This window comes from Lycorma delicatula, chromosome 7 (genome assembly GCF_047948215.1).
Source record: "Lycorma delicatula isolate Av1 chromosome 7, ASM4794821v1, whole genome shotgun sequence".
NCBI lineage: Eukaryota > Metazoa > Arthropoda > Insecta > Hemiptera > Fulgoridae > Lycorma > Lycorma delicatula.
This window is the reverse complement of record NC_134461.1, coordinates 30,152,539-30,172,546: the sequence shown is the minus strand read 5'-3', so window position 1 is coordinate 30,172,546 and position 20,008 is coordinate 30,152,539. Positions and strand designations below refer to the sequence as shown.

Below are 20,008 nucleotides of genomic sequence, written 5' to 3'. Positions count from 1 at the left end.
TACTACAAGTAATGATATATCATCACACTCTACAACTTAGAAGGTATTATTGAAAATTATTTTCAGCATACATATAAATACTATATATGTTGAATGGGATACAGAAAAACAGGGTTTTATTTTAAATTAGTATTATTTTCAAATTCATCAACAGAATAATACTGATTTGGTTAGAAAAACTTTTAATTTAATTTTAAATAAATTGGTGGAAAAAGTTTTTAAATGGCTTTATAATTATTAAAAATGGCAAGAAAAGCATAATCTCCCTTCTCGTAAACCTATACAATGTTGAGTTAAACGAAAACAGTTCATTGTCTGATTTGGTAGAGGGTGGATATTTTTGTTTTTAAGGATAAGTAACTATTATCTTTAGCAAAGACTGTGCATTCATATATATAAACACAAGGATAAGTTAGCATGTTTAATTATCTAAATATCAGTCCACATGATTTATGGGCACCAAACAATAATCTTAAGTAACATAGTTTTTTTTTACAAAATAGTTTATCAAGCACATAAAATATAACTAAAATTAAAAAAAAAAAATTAAAATATAACAAAAAATCCTTGACATTGCCAAACTATGATTTTTGAGATTAAGATACCAAGAAACAGGATTAATTTTCAAGAATTAAGAGTCAAAACATCAGAGTCCATGAGAATCAAATGAAATATAGAAAGAGTAAAGTGGTAAAACCTGATTTAGTGATAGAATAATGCTTTGAAAATTCAGAAAAACAAAAAGATATACTAATGAAAACAGCAGTATGACAAAGAAATTAAAAAGAAAAAACATTTAAAGTTTATAAAGCTACAACTTGGTAAAAGGTAGGGAATAGAATTAACAGTCAAGCAACAATTAACAAAATTTAAATAATAATCTAAATGCTTGAAAAGAATCGATGATTAATCATAGTTATGAATTAATGAGTGATGCACTATTAAAAAATAAATTTACCTGATCACCCCACTTCCAATCAGCACCTCGAACAACTCTGGTACCAAGTTCAAGAAGACTAGCAATTTCTGGCCCACTTACAGCAGAAACACACGGTTTATAACTTGTGTTGTGATCCTCAAGTATAACATAAGTCTCTTTATTACTTTTTTCATTATTGTTCTGAGCTGTATCCGTATCTAAAAATTAAATGTTTATTTAATAGTAAACTTGTTTACTCATGCAATTAACAAACTACAAGCTTGTGAAATCTGGAGAAAGAGCATTAGAAGAACAGAGAGGATAAAAAATGAGAGGGTCAGAAATACTTTAAAAGGGGAACTTTTATTGTGTAAGTCTGAGGAAGCAGATCAGAAGTCACCACAAGTAGTAGGTGACTGAAGGAAGTAAAAGAGTAAGTACAGAAAAGGGAAGCTAAAAAAATGAGGTTGAGGAATAGAAAAGGCAGGGTAGGAAGAGATAAAGAGGGTTGTTTTAAAAAGATACAACTGACAGCTGTAAATTGTTTTTACCAGACTATCAGAAGCCTAAAAATGGTTCAGACATCTGAAGAAAATTCAGAATGAAAATTTAACTAAGGTAAATTTTTGAAACAAAAATTAAGGAATAAACAAGGAAGCTCAGGAAGATGTGGTATAATAATGTGATGATAAAAATATTTATTAAAAAAATACACATGGACAAATTTCTTAATGGATATTTAGTGTTTTACAGCTTCAAATTTGTCAAAAGTTTGCCTATAATAAATAAATATAAAATTACTTTCAAAATAAAACAAAGTTAAGATTTTTATTTATATATATGAAAGGTTAATTATTAATGGTAATATAATATGAAAAAACGTTTTTAGCATTTGAAAATGCAATGCCTGACTGCAAATCAAACCCAAATTTTCTGAATGAAAAGCAGAGATGCTATAACTTGGCAGTACTAATTTAAAACAGATTAAATGAATTATTTTTAAAAAAACCTGTTACAATAGGGATTAAGGTAGTTTTTCAAATATGAGTTTTTTAAAGTATAAGCTATTTCTTAAAATAATGCCTTTTACAAAACAATATCAAAGAATACTAAAATGTTTAGCTCATATACAAATAAAACAGTCTGTTCAATAAATTACAAACAAAAAATTTGATAAATTTTTGAAACAATACTATTATACCTAATAATAAAAAAAATATGATTTTTATTTTTTAGAAGACCTTTACTGGTAATAAAACGTGCATATAAGTAAAATTATACAAACCTATTTCCTTCAAAATAAATTCCATTAATGCAAATACCCCAGAATTAATAATAAGACTCAATTCGTTGCCAGAATGGTTTTGCGTTAACATACCGATCAGAGCAAGTACAAATCTGTAAATAAAATTAACATACAGAACATTATGAAAAGGTATTACAAAAAAAATTCAATCTTACAGAAAAAATTGGTCCAAACACTATCATAAAATACAGAACCAAAAAATAAAATGTTATTTTTTAAATAAGACTTTTTTTTTAATACAGCAAAGGTAGCACATTCACAAATGTAATTCATAGAAAAATTAATTTTTTAGTTTACTGCATACATTTAATTTCATATATTTTGACAGGAATGTATACGAGCATAATAAATGTTTAATAAAAACAAAAAAAAGGATATTATAATGTTTCAAACTGACATACTACATAGTAGTTACAGATGAAATCAGTTTGATATCTTACAAGAATTCATTAGCTAATAAGACCCCCAAAAATACTGTGGATGCAGTTATCTGTAGTACTAGATACATCATCCTAATCCCTATACGAGAAAGACACCAGTTTTGTGATGACCCTGGTTACCCACACCAACCCCTATGTTCCTAGCCCTGATGGGCTTTACTGTAGGTCATCTTTTAGACCCTCTAAACCTGATAACACATTACAGACATCGGTTTGGCCTCAGTTAGGATGCCACTAACACAAATGACTTGGCAGACATTTCTATATACTGAAAATGGTTATGTATTGGAAAATACACAACCAGTGTATATTATATAAACCACTTAGTACAGAATATTGAGATATTTTTAATATGCATTTAAATTAAATGAATTCAATGATGATCTGCCAAAGTATTTCATGATAATATTAAGGTAAGATGTGTATTATCGCAATAAATTTAACACTACAGAGGAATAATATGAATCTTAAAAAAATAAATTTCAATATATATATATATATATATAAACAGTGGTATCATCTGCAAAAAGGTAACAATGGTCTTTCACCTCAAGCTTAAAGATATTTTTAAGGGTATTCTTCCAATATACCTTTTTCCTTCCAAACATCTTGCCAATTCTAGATCAAGGAACAAGGAAAAAATAGTTCATCTTCTATTCATCCACATTTCTTCATAAAAGAACATAATATATTTATTCATCTTTCCTTATTATATTATTTGGTTTCTTTTTACATTTCCAAGTCGGAAATATTTTTAGTAACTGTTCCTTCCTCTATTTTAGTTAAATCTCCAGACAATGGTAAGTCTATAAACTTCTACCCTGTCCTGCAGTTTACAATACAAAGCCAATCTTTGATCCAAATTCCTTGCTCTACCCATCCTTAATTTTCCCTAAGTGCTTTTCAGAAATTTATCAAATATGATTGTATTATCTTTACTTCTGCCCAATTTCTGAAAAATCATGTAAGCATGTCTCATCCATCCCATTAGAAAGTTAATTTACAGAATATACATCCAGAATAGATATATTAACCGAAAAATTAGGTTTTCATTGTTTGGTTTATTAGTAGTAAATGAATTATGATTAACTTAAAAATTACAGACATAATTTTAAATAAACCTTCCAGATAGCATAGAAATAATATTAATTCTTCACAATTTTTTTTACCTTGTCCATGAAAGCTTTTTAAGAGAATTGAATGGAGTTCGTAATGAATGTGAATACCATTTTGCCCACCTATCAGCTTGCAAAATAAGTTCCTTGAGATTACTTAATGTTCGTTCTAAAACTTGGCTCTTCAGTAGTAAAAGCTCTGCTTTTTGATATGGAGTAACAAGTTCAATATCCCACCTGAAAAAACAAAATCTTATTAATATATTATAAATTTTTCCAACTATGTCATCACATATCTCTCTGCAATAAAAAACTTACAAAAGAAAACAGCAACTGATAATACTGTAGAGCAGAATAACATGTATGAATAAACAAGTGTCAAACAATTGTGCAGAATAAGTGAAAGAGACTCAAAAGGTCATAAAAACAATTCCTCTATAGTCTAATACTCATACACGTTACAAAAAAAAAATTGGAATGGAGAAAGGAAATTTTTATAAGTATAACTTACTGAAATTTACAGCAACAAGAATAACAAAGCTGTAATATACAGTGTACAAACAACCAATATTGAGATTTTAAAGCTATTTAATATCTCTTAACTTTGACTTACAATAATGAATCACAAATAAAATGATAGAATGTATCTTACACTTTTTCCTACAAGTGTTTGATGTAAGCATCTTCTTACCACTCAACTGATAGGATAGTTCATCCCAAACATTAATCAGCATGTCTAAGTAATAAAAATGACAGCAGCTTTAATCCTGTGCCTAAAATCAGATAAGTCAGTAGAAAGCAGAGGCACATACACAAGATCCTTCACACAACACTAAAAGAAAAATTACATGGGGTCAGATCAGGCGACTATGGAGCCACTGCAAACAAGCTTTGAATCAGGTCCATGCCAACCAATCCAGCGGTTGAGAAAAATGTCTTCAACCAATCCCAAACAGTTATACCAGTAAGGAGATGTACCATCTTGCTACCAAATAAAATTTCTGGTCCATCTTGCAGTTGAAGAAAGAGCAATGTACACAGCATATCCAAATAAGCAACTCCAGTTATACTTGCTGCAGGGATATTAAACAGAAGATTTAATCTTGTGGAGCCCCTTTCACATTAAAGTTCATAAGGATTCTCTGACCCCCAGAGATAGACATTATGTGTGTTACTTTTCCACTAAGATGAAGTGTAATTCGATCACTAAACACAATATGATCAAGAAATTCATTAACTTCAAGCTGTAACATTTCAGTAGTGAAGTCAGCATACACAGTGTAGTCTCAGTAGGCTTCAAAGACTGTAACATGGTATGGATGCATATATGAGAATTTCCTTAAAACATTCCACTGTGTCATCACCAGCATTGCTATCTAGTGGCTGGACTGATGGTTCTGAAACATTAGGAATTCTCAGGGAAAAGGATCTTAAAAATAAAAGGATTTGAACTGCAGATAAAATTCAATTGAAAGCATTATTTAATTAGCTTTTTCCTGTATAATAATTTATCAAAGTTAAATAAAAGTGTATTAGTTTAATCATTTTAATTAAATTCAGACTAGTGGCATGATCTTTGCAATCAATGACTTAAAAAACCTTTATGAATGTGTTAATTTAAAAAAAATACCATGATGTTCTTTGTGAGTGAGATTTATATTAAATAGTGAAATTAAGTAATGTTTAAATTAAATTACAAAATAAAAGTCTTACCTGTTAATATTTTTTTGATTCACAGGTCCCAACCAACCATTAATGATGTTATATTTAACAGAAGGAATTAACTTATCTCTTTTAAGGAGTTCTAATATCATTAATATACCAGATTTTCTAAGATTAGCTCTCTCCACCTACACAAAATGATACATTAATATGTCTTTCTATAAATTTTACACATGTTAATATTTAAAACAAACATAAGTGTTGGCTACAGTGTATACATTGAAAATGAGATTTTACTTACAGCCATAATCTCATCGGAGATAAATAACCAAAATTCATCAATGAAGTCACAAAGATTTTTGTAAAAGTTAGCTTCAACAAAATAATTTTTCCATATTCAAGGTATATAGCAATTTAGTTCAAATACTTCCATCCTGCTATTGATAAGAAAGTAAAGAAAACTAGGCAAAATTTTAATGTATTCAGATGTTTTTCTTTAAATGAGTAAAAGACCTTGAAAAACATACAAAAAAGTTTTATTGCAATTAATTCTCACATGACATCTATCAAAAAATGTTTTAGATAAATAATTGCTTAAAAAGCAGTAGAGCGCTACTTAGATAGCGATCTACTTTAATAGTTTCTTATATAATATTAAATAGTTCAGCAGAGGAATGATATTTAATAAGAAAATTATTTAATGATTTTTAATTATCTTTTTAAAGAAGATAAGTGGTAAGTGATATTCAAGATTTATGTAACACCTGTATTTATGAAGTAACTTCTTATTTACTGAAAAAAAAATCCGGCCAAACTGAAAAATTTAAAAAAAATTAAATAATAAGAAAAGTTTACCTGACAATACATAGCTTTTCTTAATGCTTCAACATCTCCACCTTCTTCTTGAGTCACAAATTCAACTACGGACTGTATTAATTGCATTTCATTAGTGCATCGAGCAGGAATTTCATAAAAATCTCCACCTTAAAAGAAGATAAACATACATAAGTTAAATTACTGTAATAAGTGAAAAGATACTACGACGTTAAAAGATAAATATGAAGATTAGAAGAAAATATGAGGTTTATTTAAAATGTACACAATCTTAGGGCATTAAAACAATATTTCTTTACACTTAGTTCTAGCTTTCTTTTGAAATGTGAACACTATCACTCTACACAGTCCACCTCTTTTCCAGTTGTTCACATAATTTCTGAAAATTTGATTTTGTCTTATTGTGTTTATATCCACACACTTGTCAAATTGTAACCTGCTAAGTGACATTATCACTAGATGTGAGCTTCATGTAAAACACCAAAATTAAATAAAACACAGAAACATAATTTTATAACAATAAATTTTTAATAAACAAATAAAATAAAATTACTACATTGGGATTTGCAAAAAATGTACTAGGGCTATGTTGCTTATGCTTTTCTTGAGTTTTACAAAAAATTAAAATAACTCAACACATCAAAAAATATTTCTAATGGCGATGGATAATACACATTACTTATAAAAATAAAGAAAAATGGCGATAAAGTCCCATAACTAGTCTACTTAAGTTCGTAGAACCACTATTACATAACTACTTATATACATCTAAATTTAACAAAATATCTTATTAATACTTATGGGAGTAAGAAATTGGCCAATCCAAAATTAATTTTAATTTCAATTTTATACATAATTTATCATTTTAACATGTTATAATTTCAATATTTTTTAATGTTATAAAAAAAATCGATGGATAAGAAATCTTCTGATAAATCCATGAATGTATTTATGGAGTGACCTTTGATATCAAATTTTCATACCTGTATTCCGCACAAATCAGTCTATGATTTTTCTGATGGTTTTTTTTTTAAATACTCACAAGACTCATCTAACCACGACGATGTCCCGCATATAACTGATGCTTTTCGATGGTGTCGAAGGTCTATCCCACCACTATTTCTCTGAATTGCCCAAGTCTGTGTGAGTATGTGTACTCATACAAACGTAATACTCTTTATATAGAAAAGTTTGCTCATTTTTACTCACATGTCATATTTCTTAAAATTCTATTTTAAGAAGGAATTTGATAACTAATGAATCATGCTGCTATTAATTTTATTTTTACGTTTTTAAAAAAAATATCATTTGTTGACGTATTAAGAAATCCATATAACAAATAATTTACAATAAAATAAAATACAAATAAATTCACCAATTTAAATACACCAATTCAATTTAATTTGTATTTTATGTCAGAATTTATAATGGTTACAAAGAGGAATAAACAGAAATCACATATACCCAAATCCAGAATAAGATGATACTGAACCTTGAAGGGATTCAAAGAGTTTAGTTAAAAAAATTTATGTGTAGGTGTAAAAATTGGCAGAAAATTTATCATGAAGAAATTTCCAGTTGAATGGATTTGGTCTTTGTACAAGTAAAAATTAAGTAAAGCTTATTCAGACTCTGTTGTTAACCCACCTTGCTATCTTTGCCCTACAAGAGTTACAATGTTTTCAATAATATACAGTTATCATAAAGCATTGATTTTAGGTTACATTCAACTTTCATCATTAGTTTCCACAGTGTGAAAAAAGTTATTATCAGTATTTCTGTGTTACATTCTGCTTGTTCTGTGCTACATTAATATGAAATTGTTTTTACCTCAGTTGAGAGCAAATTAGGTAAAAATTTAAATTACTTTACATACACCCAAATCATTTGTTGAAATTCCACATGCAGGACCTTCAATAACATATCATTAGTAATTTCTCGGCCAATCAACTGACTATATTTCGTGATTAAATACTAAACTATTTTCGAAAACATCAATATCTCTTAGCTTATTAATAATCCACCAAAATGTGAATTAGTTTCCATTTAAGTTGTGATCAATATAGATATAAAAAACTTAAGGCATGAAATTTAAAAATTGTTTTTATGGGTTTTTGGTAGGATAAGCAAGAATGTTGTTACATAAAAATAAATTATTAATGCCAGTAACTCTTCAAATTAATTTTACTTTAAAAGATAGAAACTAAGGTATAATTATTACAATTTACATTAACATTTATCAAAAAAGAAATAATTTTACCAGAACCAAGAGGAAGTTGGTCACTACTATGATCTTTTTTCTCAACACTATCTTCACTTTCCTTTTTTGGTTTTGATTCAGGAGGCTGACTCTGAAACACAATATAAATTGCTTTATATTATAAGCCCTTAAACTTCATTAGGAATAGAAATTTGGAAAAAAAAACTAATGTCTTATAATTAGAATATTGTCAAAAGTTTTCTGAAGAATAAACAAATACTCAATCGGCACAAAAAATAAACAAATACTCAATATGATTTACACAATAATTTCTAAAATTCACTTTTATTCGAATAAGCATATATGCTACATGCTGACCTTCACAGAAAAGTGGCAGCACCTGCGCCTTATTATTTTATAATTACTCATTATAAAAAAGAAGCTAACAGGTAGCTGTAATTGGCCATAAGCAAGAAATTACCATGGTGTGAAATAAATAAATAATTATTTAATAACAGCACTTCAAAGTAGTAAAATGAATCATCTTATTCTCTAACAATGGATTAAATACACTCCTCCAATCATATCTAAGCACTGGTAAGGATTATACAAACTTCCCATGAACAAGTACTAATATTTATAAATGTACTGAATTGTAGCATCGTTATCTTTTACATAGAAGTTACTGGATATGAATCCTGCTAAGATTAGTATTTTTCATACACTATAAAAATCAACTTAAATAAAAAAAACTTAGGGCATCATCAGCCTGCTCCTTCTATATAAAATAAATAAATCAGTATTAAATATATATACATACAGAAGCGAATAAATTAATCCGAACAAAGGGAATTTTTGTTCTGCTGTAGGGAATTTTCATTTTGTGGCTGCCTGCTTGCTGTTTGGTGTTTCAGATTATGTTGTTAGTTGATATACAAAATAGAATTAATGGTGTTTGTGCTTTTATAATTCATTGCCAATTAGTTTTTGGCGATCTTATTAGTTTCTGTTAGAAGTTTGTTATTTGTTTCTAGTTAATACAATGGATATTAAATGTAAAGTTTCCTTCTTTCATGTAGTTAAAAATTATATTGTTGTTACTGTAGCTGCAACAGGAAGGGACTAATTTAGTATTGTCAGAGGCTAAAGCAATATATGATTGCTTATATTGTTACACTTTTGTTCTGATGTATTGTGTTAATTACTTATAATCTTTTTATTTTATTAAAGGAAACAGAAGTAAATCATATTTTATAGGATATTAAAATATTTAAGCATGTACTGTAATGTATTACATTAAGCGATCTACATAGTTTAAAGTTTGTTATTTTGTAAAGATAAGTTGATAGGTTACATTTTATTAAGTTTATTAATTTTATCTAGGTTATTATAGTGGTATATTTTCTGATTTAGTTTTTGACATTTTTTATTATATACTTATAAATTAAAAATGATAAAAGGTTACATTAACATACTTATATACCTACCTGACAATATTATAGAGGAAATTTCTCAGTCACCTATCAGAGAATTTTTATATTTGTAAAAATACTAATTACTTGGGGAATTACATTTTCATAAATAGATAAATTACAACTGTAATCAAACACATCTTTTTCAGCATTATCTGGGGTCATTCCATATCAAATCACTCAATCTGAAATTAAATGGTTGCATGGCCATTTTTGATATTTGTAATTTTTTGAAAATTCACTTTCTCATACTTCAAGAATTCAAGACCAAATTTTTTTTAATTTTTAAAAAGTTGTTTGTATGTGCTAGGTTAAACTTTATGATGCTTTGCAAGCTAATTTTTGAAAATATATTTAATGATACATACTGAATTTATGTATTATAAAAAGTGAATTAAGACACTCTTGATGTGACCAGTACCAATTTATTGTAACATCAGCTATGAAATCACATTGTCCAGTTGCTGTCAATAATTCTGAAATAAGAGTTGAAGGAGAGCGCTTCAGTGAAGACAGTTATTTATTTTAGTGATTGGTTCAGTATAAGATAAAAAAAAAACTTTGTAAACCTCTGATCACATGACTGAAGTTAATGTAAAATGGAATTTTGCCACAAACACAATCATCTGAAATTTTGCAGCATGAAATCTAAACAACTATAACTGACAAATACCATAATCATTTACTCAAATTTGTGGCATCTCTCTATCAGGCTGAGAACTTTTCGAACAACCCTGGTATATCCAGAGAAAGTTCTTACTACCAGACTATTGCACTATTTCAAACATTTGATTCAAAAATATTTATTTCCTTACTTTTTTGTTAAATAGGCTTAATTGATGTTGTCTTCTGTTTATCAACTGCAACGACTTAGCTGGATTAGATTTATTACTTATTATTGTTATTTTGAATAATAATTGTAATTACATGCCAATATATATTCAGATTCTTTAAAAAATTCATTAAAAAAGTTGATAAATAGAGTCACACACTGACTCATGAACATATAATAAATGAAATTTCCATAAAACACTCAATTCAAATGTGTTGAATAACCTGAAATATATATATTTTTGACGTGACGTCTTATAAATCAATGAATGCCGGCAGCACACACGAAAGAGCATGACTCATTCCGCCTGAGCCAAGCATATGAGCAAGAGAGAGGCATGATCGGCCTAAGCGTTCAGTTTGTGCCGCATCTATCTCTCTTCCACTCGATTTATTGTCATTGATTTGATTTCAATTTATTTCTATAATTAATTAATCATGATTATATTTAAACAAATTATTTATGTTAAACTTGCAAAAACTATAAATAATATTTAAAAATTGAATATTACTGTTTTTTAACCAGAATTTTGATTTACTTAACACGAGTTTTAAAAATATTTAGAAGTTTTAATGACAAGTTGAACCGCTTAACCGTCGTGCAATGGAATATACTATCATGTCAAGCAGGTTTTGGCGGGCTTTTCAAAAACAGCAATTTCATGAATTTGATTTATGATTTCAATTTCATCGTTTTAAATTGACAATTTATCATCATTGATTTGATTAAAGTTTATTTCTACAACAAATTGTTCATAATTATTTTTGAACAAATCATTCAATTTAAACTTGCAAAAATTATTAAATATTAATTATTATTATTATTAAATGAAATGAAAAATGGAATATTAAGTGTTTCATTAGCTAATTAAACTATCACTTCGATTCAATTTGTTTAAACAAGTAATTTTTAAAACATCCAAATCATGGATGAATTTAATTAATTGGTATTTTCATCTAGCCCAACGCCAGTTTCTCAAAAAACACGTGTTTACTTCATAAGGATTAAGGGTCATTAAGGGTTTTTTTTTTGCAACATTACAATCAAAGGTCAACGAATATCATGGGCGCGAAGCACCTGTGATATTCGTCTTTGCAAGATATTGTTGGTCTTTGCAAGACGTTGTCATGTTCAAATCTCGTGCGAAATGTAGTTTCACACAAACCAATTTTTTTTTTTTTAATAAGAAATTTCAGTGGTTCATGCATGTGAAAAAAATTGTTTTTTGTTATTTTTTTTAATTGGGCAACTAAGTAAAACATTTAACAAGAAATTATAAGAAATAATAATTACAGCATAAACAAAATAAATATACACCAGACCTGCATATTGGTATTCTCAAAGTTATCTGGTTTGGCTGAACACTTTTTCTTTTTTACATCATACAATATTTTCTTCACAGTTCTTTTCCATATATGTTCTGTATGAAGAATTTTAAGATTTCTTAGTGCATTTATTTCATGGCTAGTAGCTGGACGTACTTCATACAACAAAAACCTAAAGCGATAAAAGAATAAAATAACATTATAAATAAAACATTCACAACAAGGTTTATAAATACAACACCATTAATGTCCATAATCTAAGTATAAAATACAACTTCATTAATACATGTATTTACAGATGAGGAAAATAAAAAAATTATATTATAATATATGTTTAACATATATACTAAAATTATATTTGATAAACAATTCTGTCACCCCTAAATTATTTTATATCTCACCACCAGAACATTTAAATAAAATTCTGAATTTCACATAATGCCACATAATGGAGCAGAAAATTTGGTAATGATATCTTAAGGAGGTAAGGAAATACTTGGAGTTTGGGATGATATACTGCATAAGTTTGGATGATAGAACTTACTCCAACACATTCTGAGTACAAGTATAGATTAAGAAAAGAATAGATCTACCATGTACACATAAACAAGTGTGTTTGAAAATACAGTAGCATTCTTCAGTGAGAGCCTTCAAGAGCTGCAGCATCTAAAACAGTATACTATGCACTCTGATAGGAAAATTTTAAAGTGTCTGTTCCTCAGTGATAAATAAACTCTGATGGATCTTAAATATGAATGAATTTGCTGGCATAAATTCCATAACATTCTGCTAGATTGCATCAGTCATATAGGTATATTATGGACACACAGACACACACACACACACACACACACACTCATTGAATGATTCCTTTTTTGCAAATACAGTTAGCCTTCTTTGTCTTTATACATATAATCTTTGTCTTTGGAGCTGTGTACGTTTAAATCTTAATAGCTAGTTTTATAACAATTGTCAAATGTAGAGGGTGGTCTTCATGTACTACTACCAATCATTCTTCTGTATATTTATTCAACTTCATTTTATTACTGTAATACATTTTTCTTTCAAAAACTGAAGAAAAGCTACAGAAAATATATGTTTTCTGAGAAATTTTTAACCTATCTAGGCTTAAGACTCATGTGAAACTTGCAATAAAAGTTTTTTAAAAATATATCCTATTTACTGCCTGGTAACTAACCTTTATTATATTTCTAGATAAATTTTGACATTTTCAGATCACCGGACCACATGATGTCCCAGTGCAATTGATTCTTGCCATACAGAGAAGCATGCCTGACAGATTTTGGCATGCTTAACAGATAACATTATGGGAAATATGCTCCAGATGGAACAGGCATGACAGGCTAAGATGATGATCAGAATTACCTGCACAAAGATGGTGGAGTGGAGGAGTACAAGAGTGAATTCCCTCTGATTTTCCTTGGAGATGTGTTCATATTCATATTTAAAGCAGATCGAAAAAAGTAAAAGTAAAGACTGAAGCACATGACTATAGTTTGCTACGACATGCAACTAATGCTAGCAACAGGTACTTTGTTCCCAACTCATGAAAGGTGTGACAGTAATTCCTCATCAGACATCTATTTCATCAATGGTATTAGTGAAAACATTCACAATAACAAAAATGTTTTTTTTAAAACACCTACTCCACTGATAAAACAAATAATATAATAGCTTGATATATAATAATAAATAATAGCTTTATACATATATATTTTACTGAAATTAATTTTTTAAATTATTCCTTTGTACTGTGAATTATATTTAAATTCTATTAATAAACATTCTAGAACAAATTATTGAGATAAGGCATATAAATGAGGATGCAGGATCACACAAAAGTACTTTCATGAAAAATTAAGGTAAGCTGTGTTTTATTTCAATATTCTGCACTAGATGGTTTATTTAATAGAATATATATATGTCAGCAGGAGTACATTATACCTACACACCTGCACAAGCGCACCACTTCTCACAAGCTGACTGCACAACACTCCCACGACAATGGCGCTGTAGCCCCACCAGTCGCAGGCACCTTTAAAAGTGCAAATGGCAGAACAAATTTTCAATTGTCTATTTTTTTCTCTAACTTGAGGATATGCTTCTTTTGTTTCTGTTTTCTATCAGTTTCAGGTGATGCAAAATAAAATGACGGCAGCCTCGCAGTCCCTCCAAACCCTTTCTGGAGACATGTGTGTCTGGATGATTTTAAAATTAAGAATTTTCAAGGAATAATCTTCAACTGAGCTACTTACTTCATGAAACTATTAAACAAAACAAGGCGATCGCTGTTCCCCAACACTCACGAATGCGAAGTTTTATATAATATTGTAAGGTCCAAACTTCCTTCTCCAGCTCATGAAGATAGAGAGTGATGAACGAGGACGAAAAGCTCAGCAGTCACCAGCCAGAAGAGAGAGAGCCCATGATGATAGAGTACTTTCCCCCATGATGCCCTTTTCAAGGCCACTGGACAATACAAGGTTTACAAACTGTAATTTATTAACAAAGAATGGTAAAGTGGGTAACATGGACTACAGTCCGTGTTGGCGGCAGCAGGAAAGACAGCCCTCGTCCATGTTGCAGCAGGAAAGACAGCCAGAGGGAAAAAAGTACTGTAACTTTACCTCACCAAATACCCATTATCCTTTCCAAAACTTACATCATCATCATACGACTCCCTCAGGAGAGGGGAGTGCATTGCTTCCTCCAAACACTAGAACTCATGGAAGGTATATTCCTTTTAGGCCAAAAAGACTTCAGGGACAGGCTTAAGGGGAATCACACTGAGAGAACGAAGCTTTTATGTGCCTTGTCTTCCATGATCAGCCCCAGTCAATTATTTCTCACTGGTCTAAAAGACCGGAACACAAATAACAATTCTGTCCATAAATAAAACACAAAATCTGTAACTGCAACTAAATAAATAATGATCTGCTCGATAAACAAAAGACACAGCAGCAAGGAACATTCGTCCAGGTTCTTCGATTAATAGGGAGATAATAAACTCTCCCGCTATCCTTGCATTCTGTTCCAATCTAAATTTTCAAATGTCCCAGCCAGGACACATGATTCCCTCCTGAAAGCAGAATGCATTGCATCCTCGAAACACTAGGGTTCCCAAAAGGTGTATTCCTGCTAAGGAATACACCTTAGCACCTGCTAAGGTCAGAAGGCATTAGCACCAAAGGACTTCAGGGTTACAGACTGAAGAGGTATTATGCCAGAAGAACGAAGTTGATACACACCTATGATCATCACGACCCCAGAGGGAAGACAACCACCATGTAACAGATCTGGCCGTCATGCCACCCCCTCCGTACCTAGCCCTTAGGGGCTTTACTGGAGGTCATCTTCAAAAGCCTCAAGACATATTCCAGTCTGGCCACTGTCAAGATGCCACCGATGTGAATGCCAAAAGCAACATCACACCTAATGTGGATCCAAGCAACAATGGTCTTAAATAGGTCCTAAACAGGATCATCCAACTGAGCTTACCTACAATCCTAACCAAGCGAGGGTGAGCCCAACATGCAAAACAGAGTCTAAATATTTCAAAAACTGAAATCATAAAACAAATAATGAACAACAAATATAAAATTGTAAACTAAACAAAATACAAAACACAGAAAAACCAGGCCAAAGGTAATCAATAAAATAAACAAACTTACAATAAACCTAAACTAATAAAAATAAAACAGACCTAACAAGACTCTAAAGAAAACACAAACTAAATGCTAATCCGAGAACAAAACCTGTTTAATACAAAACAAGCAAACAAGAAATATAATCTAAGCAAAAATCGTCAGATACTAATACAAACCAAAACACAAAACACAGAAATAAAAACTAAGCCAGTAATAACACAATAAAACAAAGCTAAACCAACCTAAAATAAACCTGAAACTAACCATAATAAAACTAACTTATCAAAATTGCATAAGAAAATCTACTCTTACTTCTCTGATCTGTTTAAACTCTAACAAAATAAAGCACTAAATAAAAACACATAATATTGTACCAAACTAAACATAATGTTAAACCATAACAATCAAGAGAATATATAACTAAAAACAAAACCAAACAAACCCAACAAAAACAAAAGCAACTGCACTGAAAAGCACTTTCTGCACTGATAACAAGAGCATTTCATACATTATTACAATTTTCAACATCCTACCTTTGCGAAACCAAATTTTGAGTGTCTATTTCTAAGATTAAACCTTCCTTCAAAAAACTTTGATCTGCAAGACAGGCCCAATGGGGGAGTCACTAATAATTATTAAACTTGTTTTTAATTTAGTATTGATAAGTTAATTATTAATACATTGTGCTATACTGATACAATACTATAAGTGTATTATTTTAGTGTAAATATATATTTTATTATTTATTATGTCAGAATGTATTTTGCTTTGCTTTCCTTACAATAAATTAATAATTTTTTTTAATAATATCTTCTTTTCGATATGCTCATGTCTCCCATTTATTGTTATCACACCCCCTTAGGGAGGCACCCCCCCCCCCCCATGGTTTGAGAAACACTGCTTTATTGGTAAATTAATAAAGTTACTTATTCCAAACCTAAAGAAATTATATTTTCTGACAAAACTTTTTCGTGTTTTTAGATTGAGTGATCTGATATGGAATGACTCAAAAAAATGCTGAAAAAGACGTATTTGATTACTGTTGTAATTTATCTATTTATGAAAAAGTAATATTCCAAGTAATTAGTATTTTTACAAATATAAAAATACTGATCAGATTAGATTATTTTACAAATAATCTGATAGCTGCTGACTGAGAAATTTCCTCTATAATATTGTTGGGTAGGTATATGAGTATGTTAATGTACCTTTTATTGTTTTTAATTTAAAAGTATATAATAAAAAAGTCAAAAACTAAATCAGAAAATATACCACTATAACATAGATAAAATTAATAAACTTAATAAAATGTAACCCATCAACTTATTTTTACAAAATAACAAACAAACTATGTAGATCGCTTATGTAATACATTACAGTACATGACATAAATGTTCTAATATCCTATAAAATATGCTTTACCTGTTTCCATTAATAAAATAAAAAGATTATAAGTAATTAACACAATACATCATAACAAAAGTGTAATAATATATTGCTTTGGCCTCTGACAACACTATGGTTTATTTAATAGAATTTAAATATAATATGAGTAGAACTTAAATAAATATACTTGTGGGTGTAATATATATATAATATATAACGTACTCTTATATATATTTACTCATATTTATTTAGTTCTCCGTAAGTTGTAAGTAATAATGCTATAGAAATGATTTTCATTGTTTATTTTTTCACTATGTTCAGTTACTTACTTTTTTAAGGATATCTAGAAGTTTTTGATATACGGTCACACTTACATAACAGAATAATAAGCTACAGAAATGTTTTCATATTAAACTTAATATGATGTTAAACATAGTTACATATTGTACTTTCAGACTTACATCAATACATTGAACCAAGTCTCTCTCTCTTTTTCTCCTGTTTAGCCTCCGGTAACTACCATTTAGATAATACTTCAGAGGATGAATGAGGATGATATGTATGAGTGTAAATGAAGTGTAGTCTTGTACATTCTCAGTTCGACTATTCCTGAGATGTGTGGTTAATTGAAACCCAACCACCAAAGAAAAAAGGTATCCATGATCTAGTATTCAACTCTGTGTAAAAATAACAGGCTTTACTAGGACTTGAATGCTGGAACTCTCGGCTTCCAAATCAGCTGATTTGGGAAGACGCATTCACCACTAGACCAACCTGGTGGGTTCATTGAACCAAGTCTACCCATAGCCAACTAAACACTTTTAAAATATAAAATAAAATAAACACTTTTAATGTAGTTCTGTGAACGTCTACAAATGTTTTTTTTAAGTTTCAGGCATTAAATCAATATAGGATTTTTTATTTTAAATCAGTTTTTGGCAAATTAATTGACCTATCTAAAAAAAAATTTTGCAGAATAACATAAATTTTATTGATATTCCAGAACAACAATTAACCATTACTATGAACAAAAGCCCTTATAACAGTTAATAAGAAATATAAAGCAAGAAAGATTCAAAGCCATACATATTAAATAAAACAATTCCCACTAAGCAGTAAATAACAAAACACAGGGATTAGTTCATTAAAATAAATTATTATATACTGTTATGTTAACAACCAAAGTATTTGATACCACAAAAATGATAATCACCCACTGGAATTACTAATAACCACTTGTATTAGTTACTAATTTTAACATAGGACTGTTGAAAAAGATACAGCAGTTGGTAAGTGCATTAAACAGTAACAATTTTCAAACTACATCTGTGCAAGATGTCTGTTCACAAACATAATTTATTTTTTTTAATAATAAGGCCCTGACTCCAGAGGCCATCACCAAAAAAAATTCCAGTAAAATATTTATGATTTTTTTTCTATATCAACAAAAATAAATCAAAAAATACAAAAGAAATTAATGGCAAAATCAATGACAACTTCTTATTTATGACACCAAGAATTTGGATAATAATTCAGCCAAAACTATTAATAAAATTCACATAATCAAAAATAAAGCATTCAATCCACACATTTGTTTGTTCTCCAGAGCCAATTTAGCAGTTTATCAGACTAAACACATCTTTTAAATATTAAATTGCTAATGCTTAATTAAATTAAACAAATTATATTAAATTAAATTTTACTTTTTTTCTTTTATGTTTCTCTTATGCTATATTACACTCTTATTTTTGAGAACTAATAAATCAATTTTAAATTTCTAATTGTAAAACCTAATGAATATTATAAAGTTTTAAATACCACATAAAATGATAATTGATACCAACAGATGATAATTGTGTTTCAACATTCTTTTAAAATTCTTATATTCCCTAGCTTTAATGTTTTTTTGCTGTTTTCAGCTTACAAAAATTGAAGGTAAGTATGATAAAGACAATACCATCGTTGATAACTTAATTAATTTATACTAATAACATTTTAACTATTACAATAAAATAAGATTACCTGCACTTATCTAAAACAGGAGCACACACTTCTTTATATGATCTATTTTGCTCCTGTCTCATTTTAATAAGTTTCCATTTTGTCTGATGAATCACTTTTGCGATGTTACTAAACTGTTTATTACATACTAAAATACCACCTACAACAACAAAATAAAAACCAATTAGAGTAAAGCTTTTTAAATAATAGACAAAGCAAATTGTTTTTTTCTTTTTAATAATTAAAAAATAAAAATAAGAGTATACCTTTTTCAACAGTATTAATAACTTGAGATGTCAATGCTAGATGTTTTATAAGAACACCTAACAACAGTCTTGAAACTTCTTCAATAGGATGGTCGTGTTGAAATTCTACATGTGTCATAAACTGTTGATGTTTATAATGTCTGTCTAATATATTAAGAAATGATTGCAACAGTTGTTCCTATAAAAGTAAAGAAATATATTGCTATAAACAACATAAAATAGAAAAAAAAGATAATACAAACATGTAATTTTTATAAAGGCTAAAACAGGTAGGTAAATAGGTCAAGGTTATATGTGTAATATATGTGTATATATATACACATATATTCAAAAAACATCAACTTAACCACCAAACCCAGTAACAGAAAAACCTAAAAAAAAAAAAAAGAACTTATACTAATAGTCTACTTTCATGAAATTCCACATCGCTGAGTCTGTACACAGTTCTATAATTATATCAACAAATATCAAAAAAGAAATAAAAAGTTAAAAATTTAGAAAGCAAACACTGAAAACCACAAAATTTGTAATAACACAACTCCACTGCCATTATTGAAATGATATAAATTTAAAACATCACAC

The 20,008-nt window shown here is 29.0% G+C and overlaps 1 protein-coding gene across 3 annotated transcripts in view; it reads right to left on the bottom strand.

The window, feature by feature from the left end:
* Window positions 1-20,008, bottom strand: part of HERC2 (E3 ubiquitin-protein ligase HERC2) — a 276,358-nt gene that overhangs the window by 148,541 nt on the left and 107,809 nt on the right. For all 3 annotated transcript variants that reach the window (XM_075372110.1, XM_075372111.1, XM_075372112.1), the window contains exons 28-36: window positions 19,427-19,604; window positions 19,182-19,320; window positions 12,103-12,277; window positions 8,537-8,627; window positions 6,298-6,425; window positions 5,494-5,630; window positions 3,835-4,017; window positions 2,205-2,317; window positions 959-1,137 (exon numbers count right to left, since the gene is read on the bottom strand). In XM_075372110.1, the coding sequence (XP_075228225.1) occupies window positions 959-1,137; window positions 2,205-2,317; window positions 3,835-4,017; window positions 5,494-5,630; window positions 6,298-6,425; window positions 8,537-8,627; window positions 12,103-12,277; window positions 19,182-19,320; window positions 19,427-19,604 (1,323 nt within the window). The remainder of the gene's footprint in view (window positions 1-958; window positions 1,138-2,204; window positions 2,318-3,834; window positions 4,018-5,493; window positions 5,631-6,297; window positions 6,426-8,536; window positions 8,628-12,102; window positions 12,278-19,181; window positions 19,321-19,426; window positions 19,605-20,008) is intronic.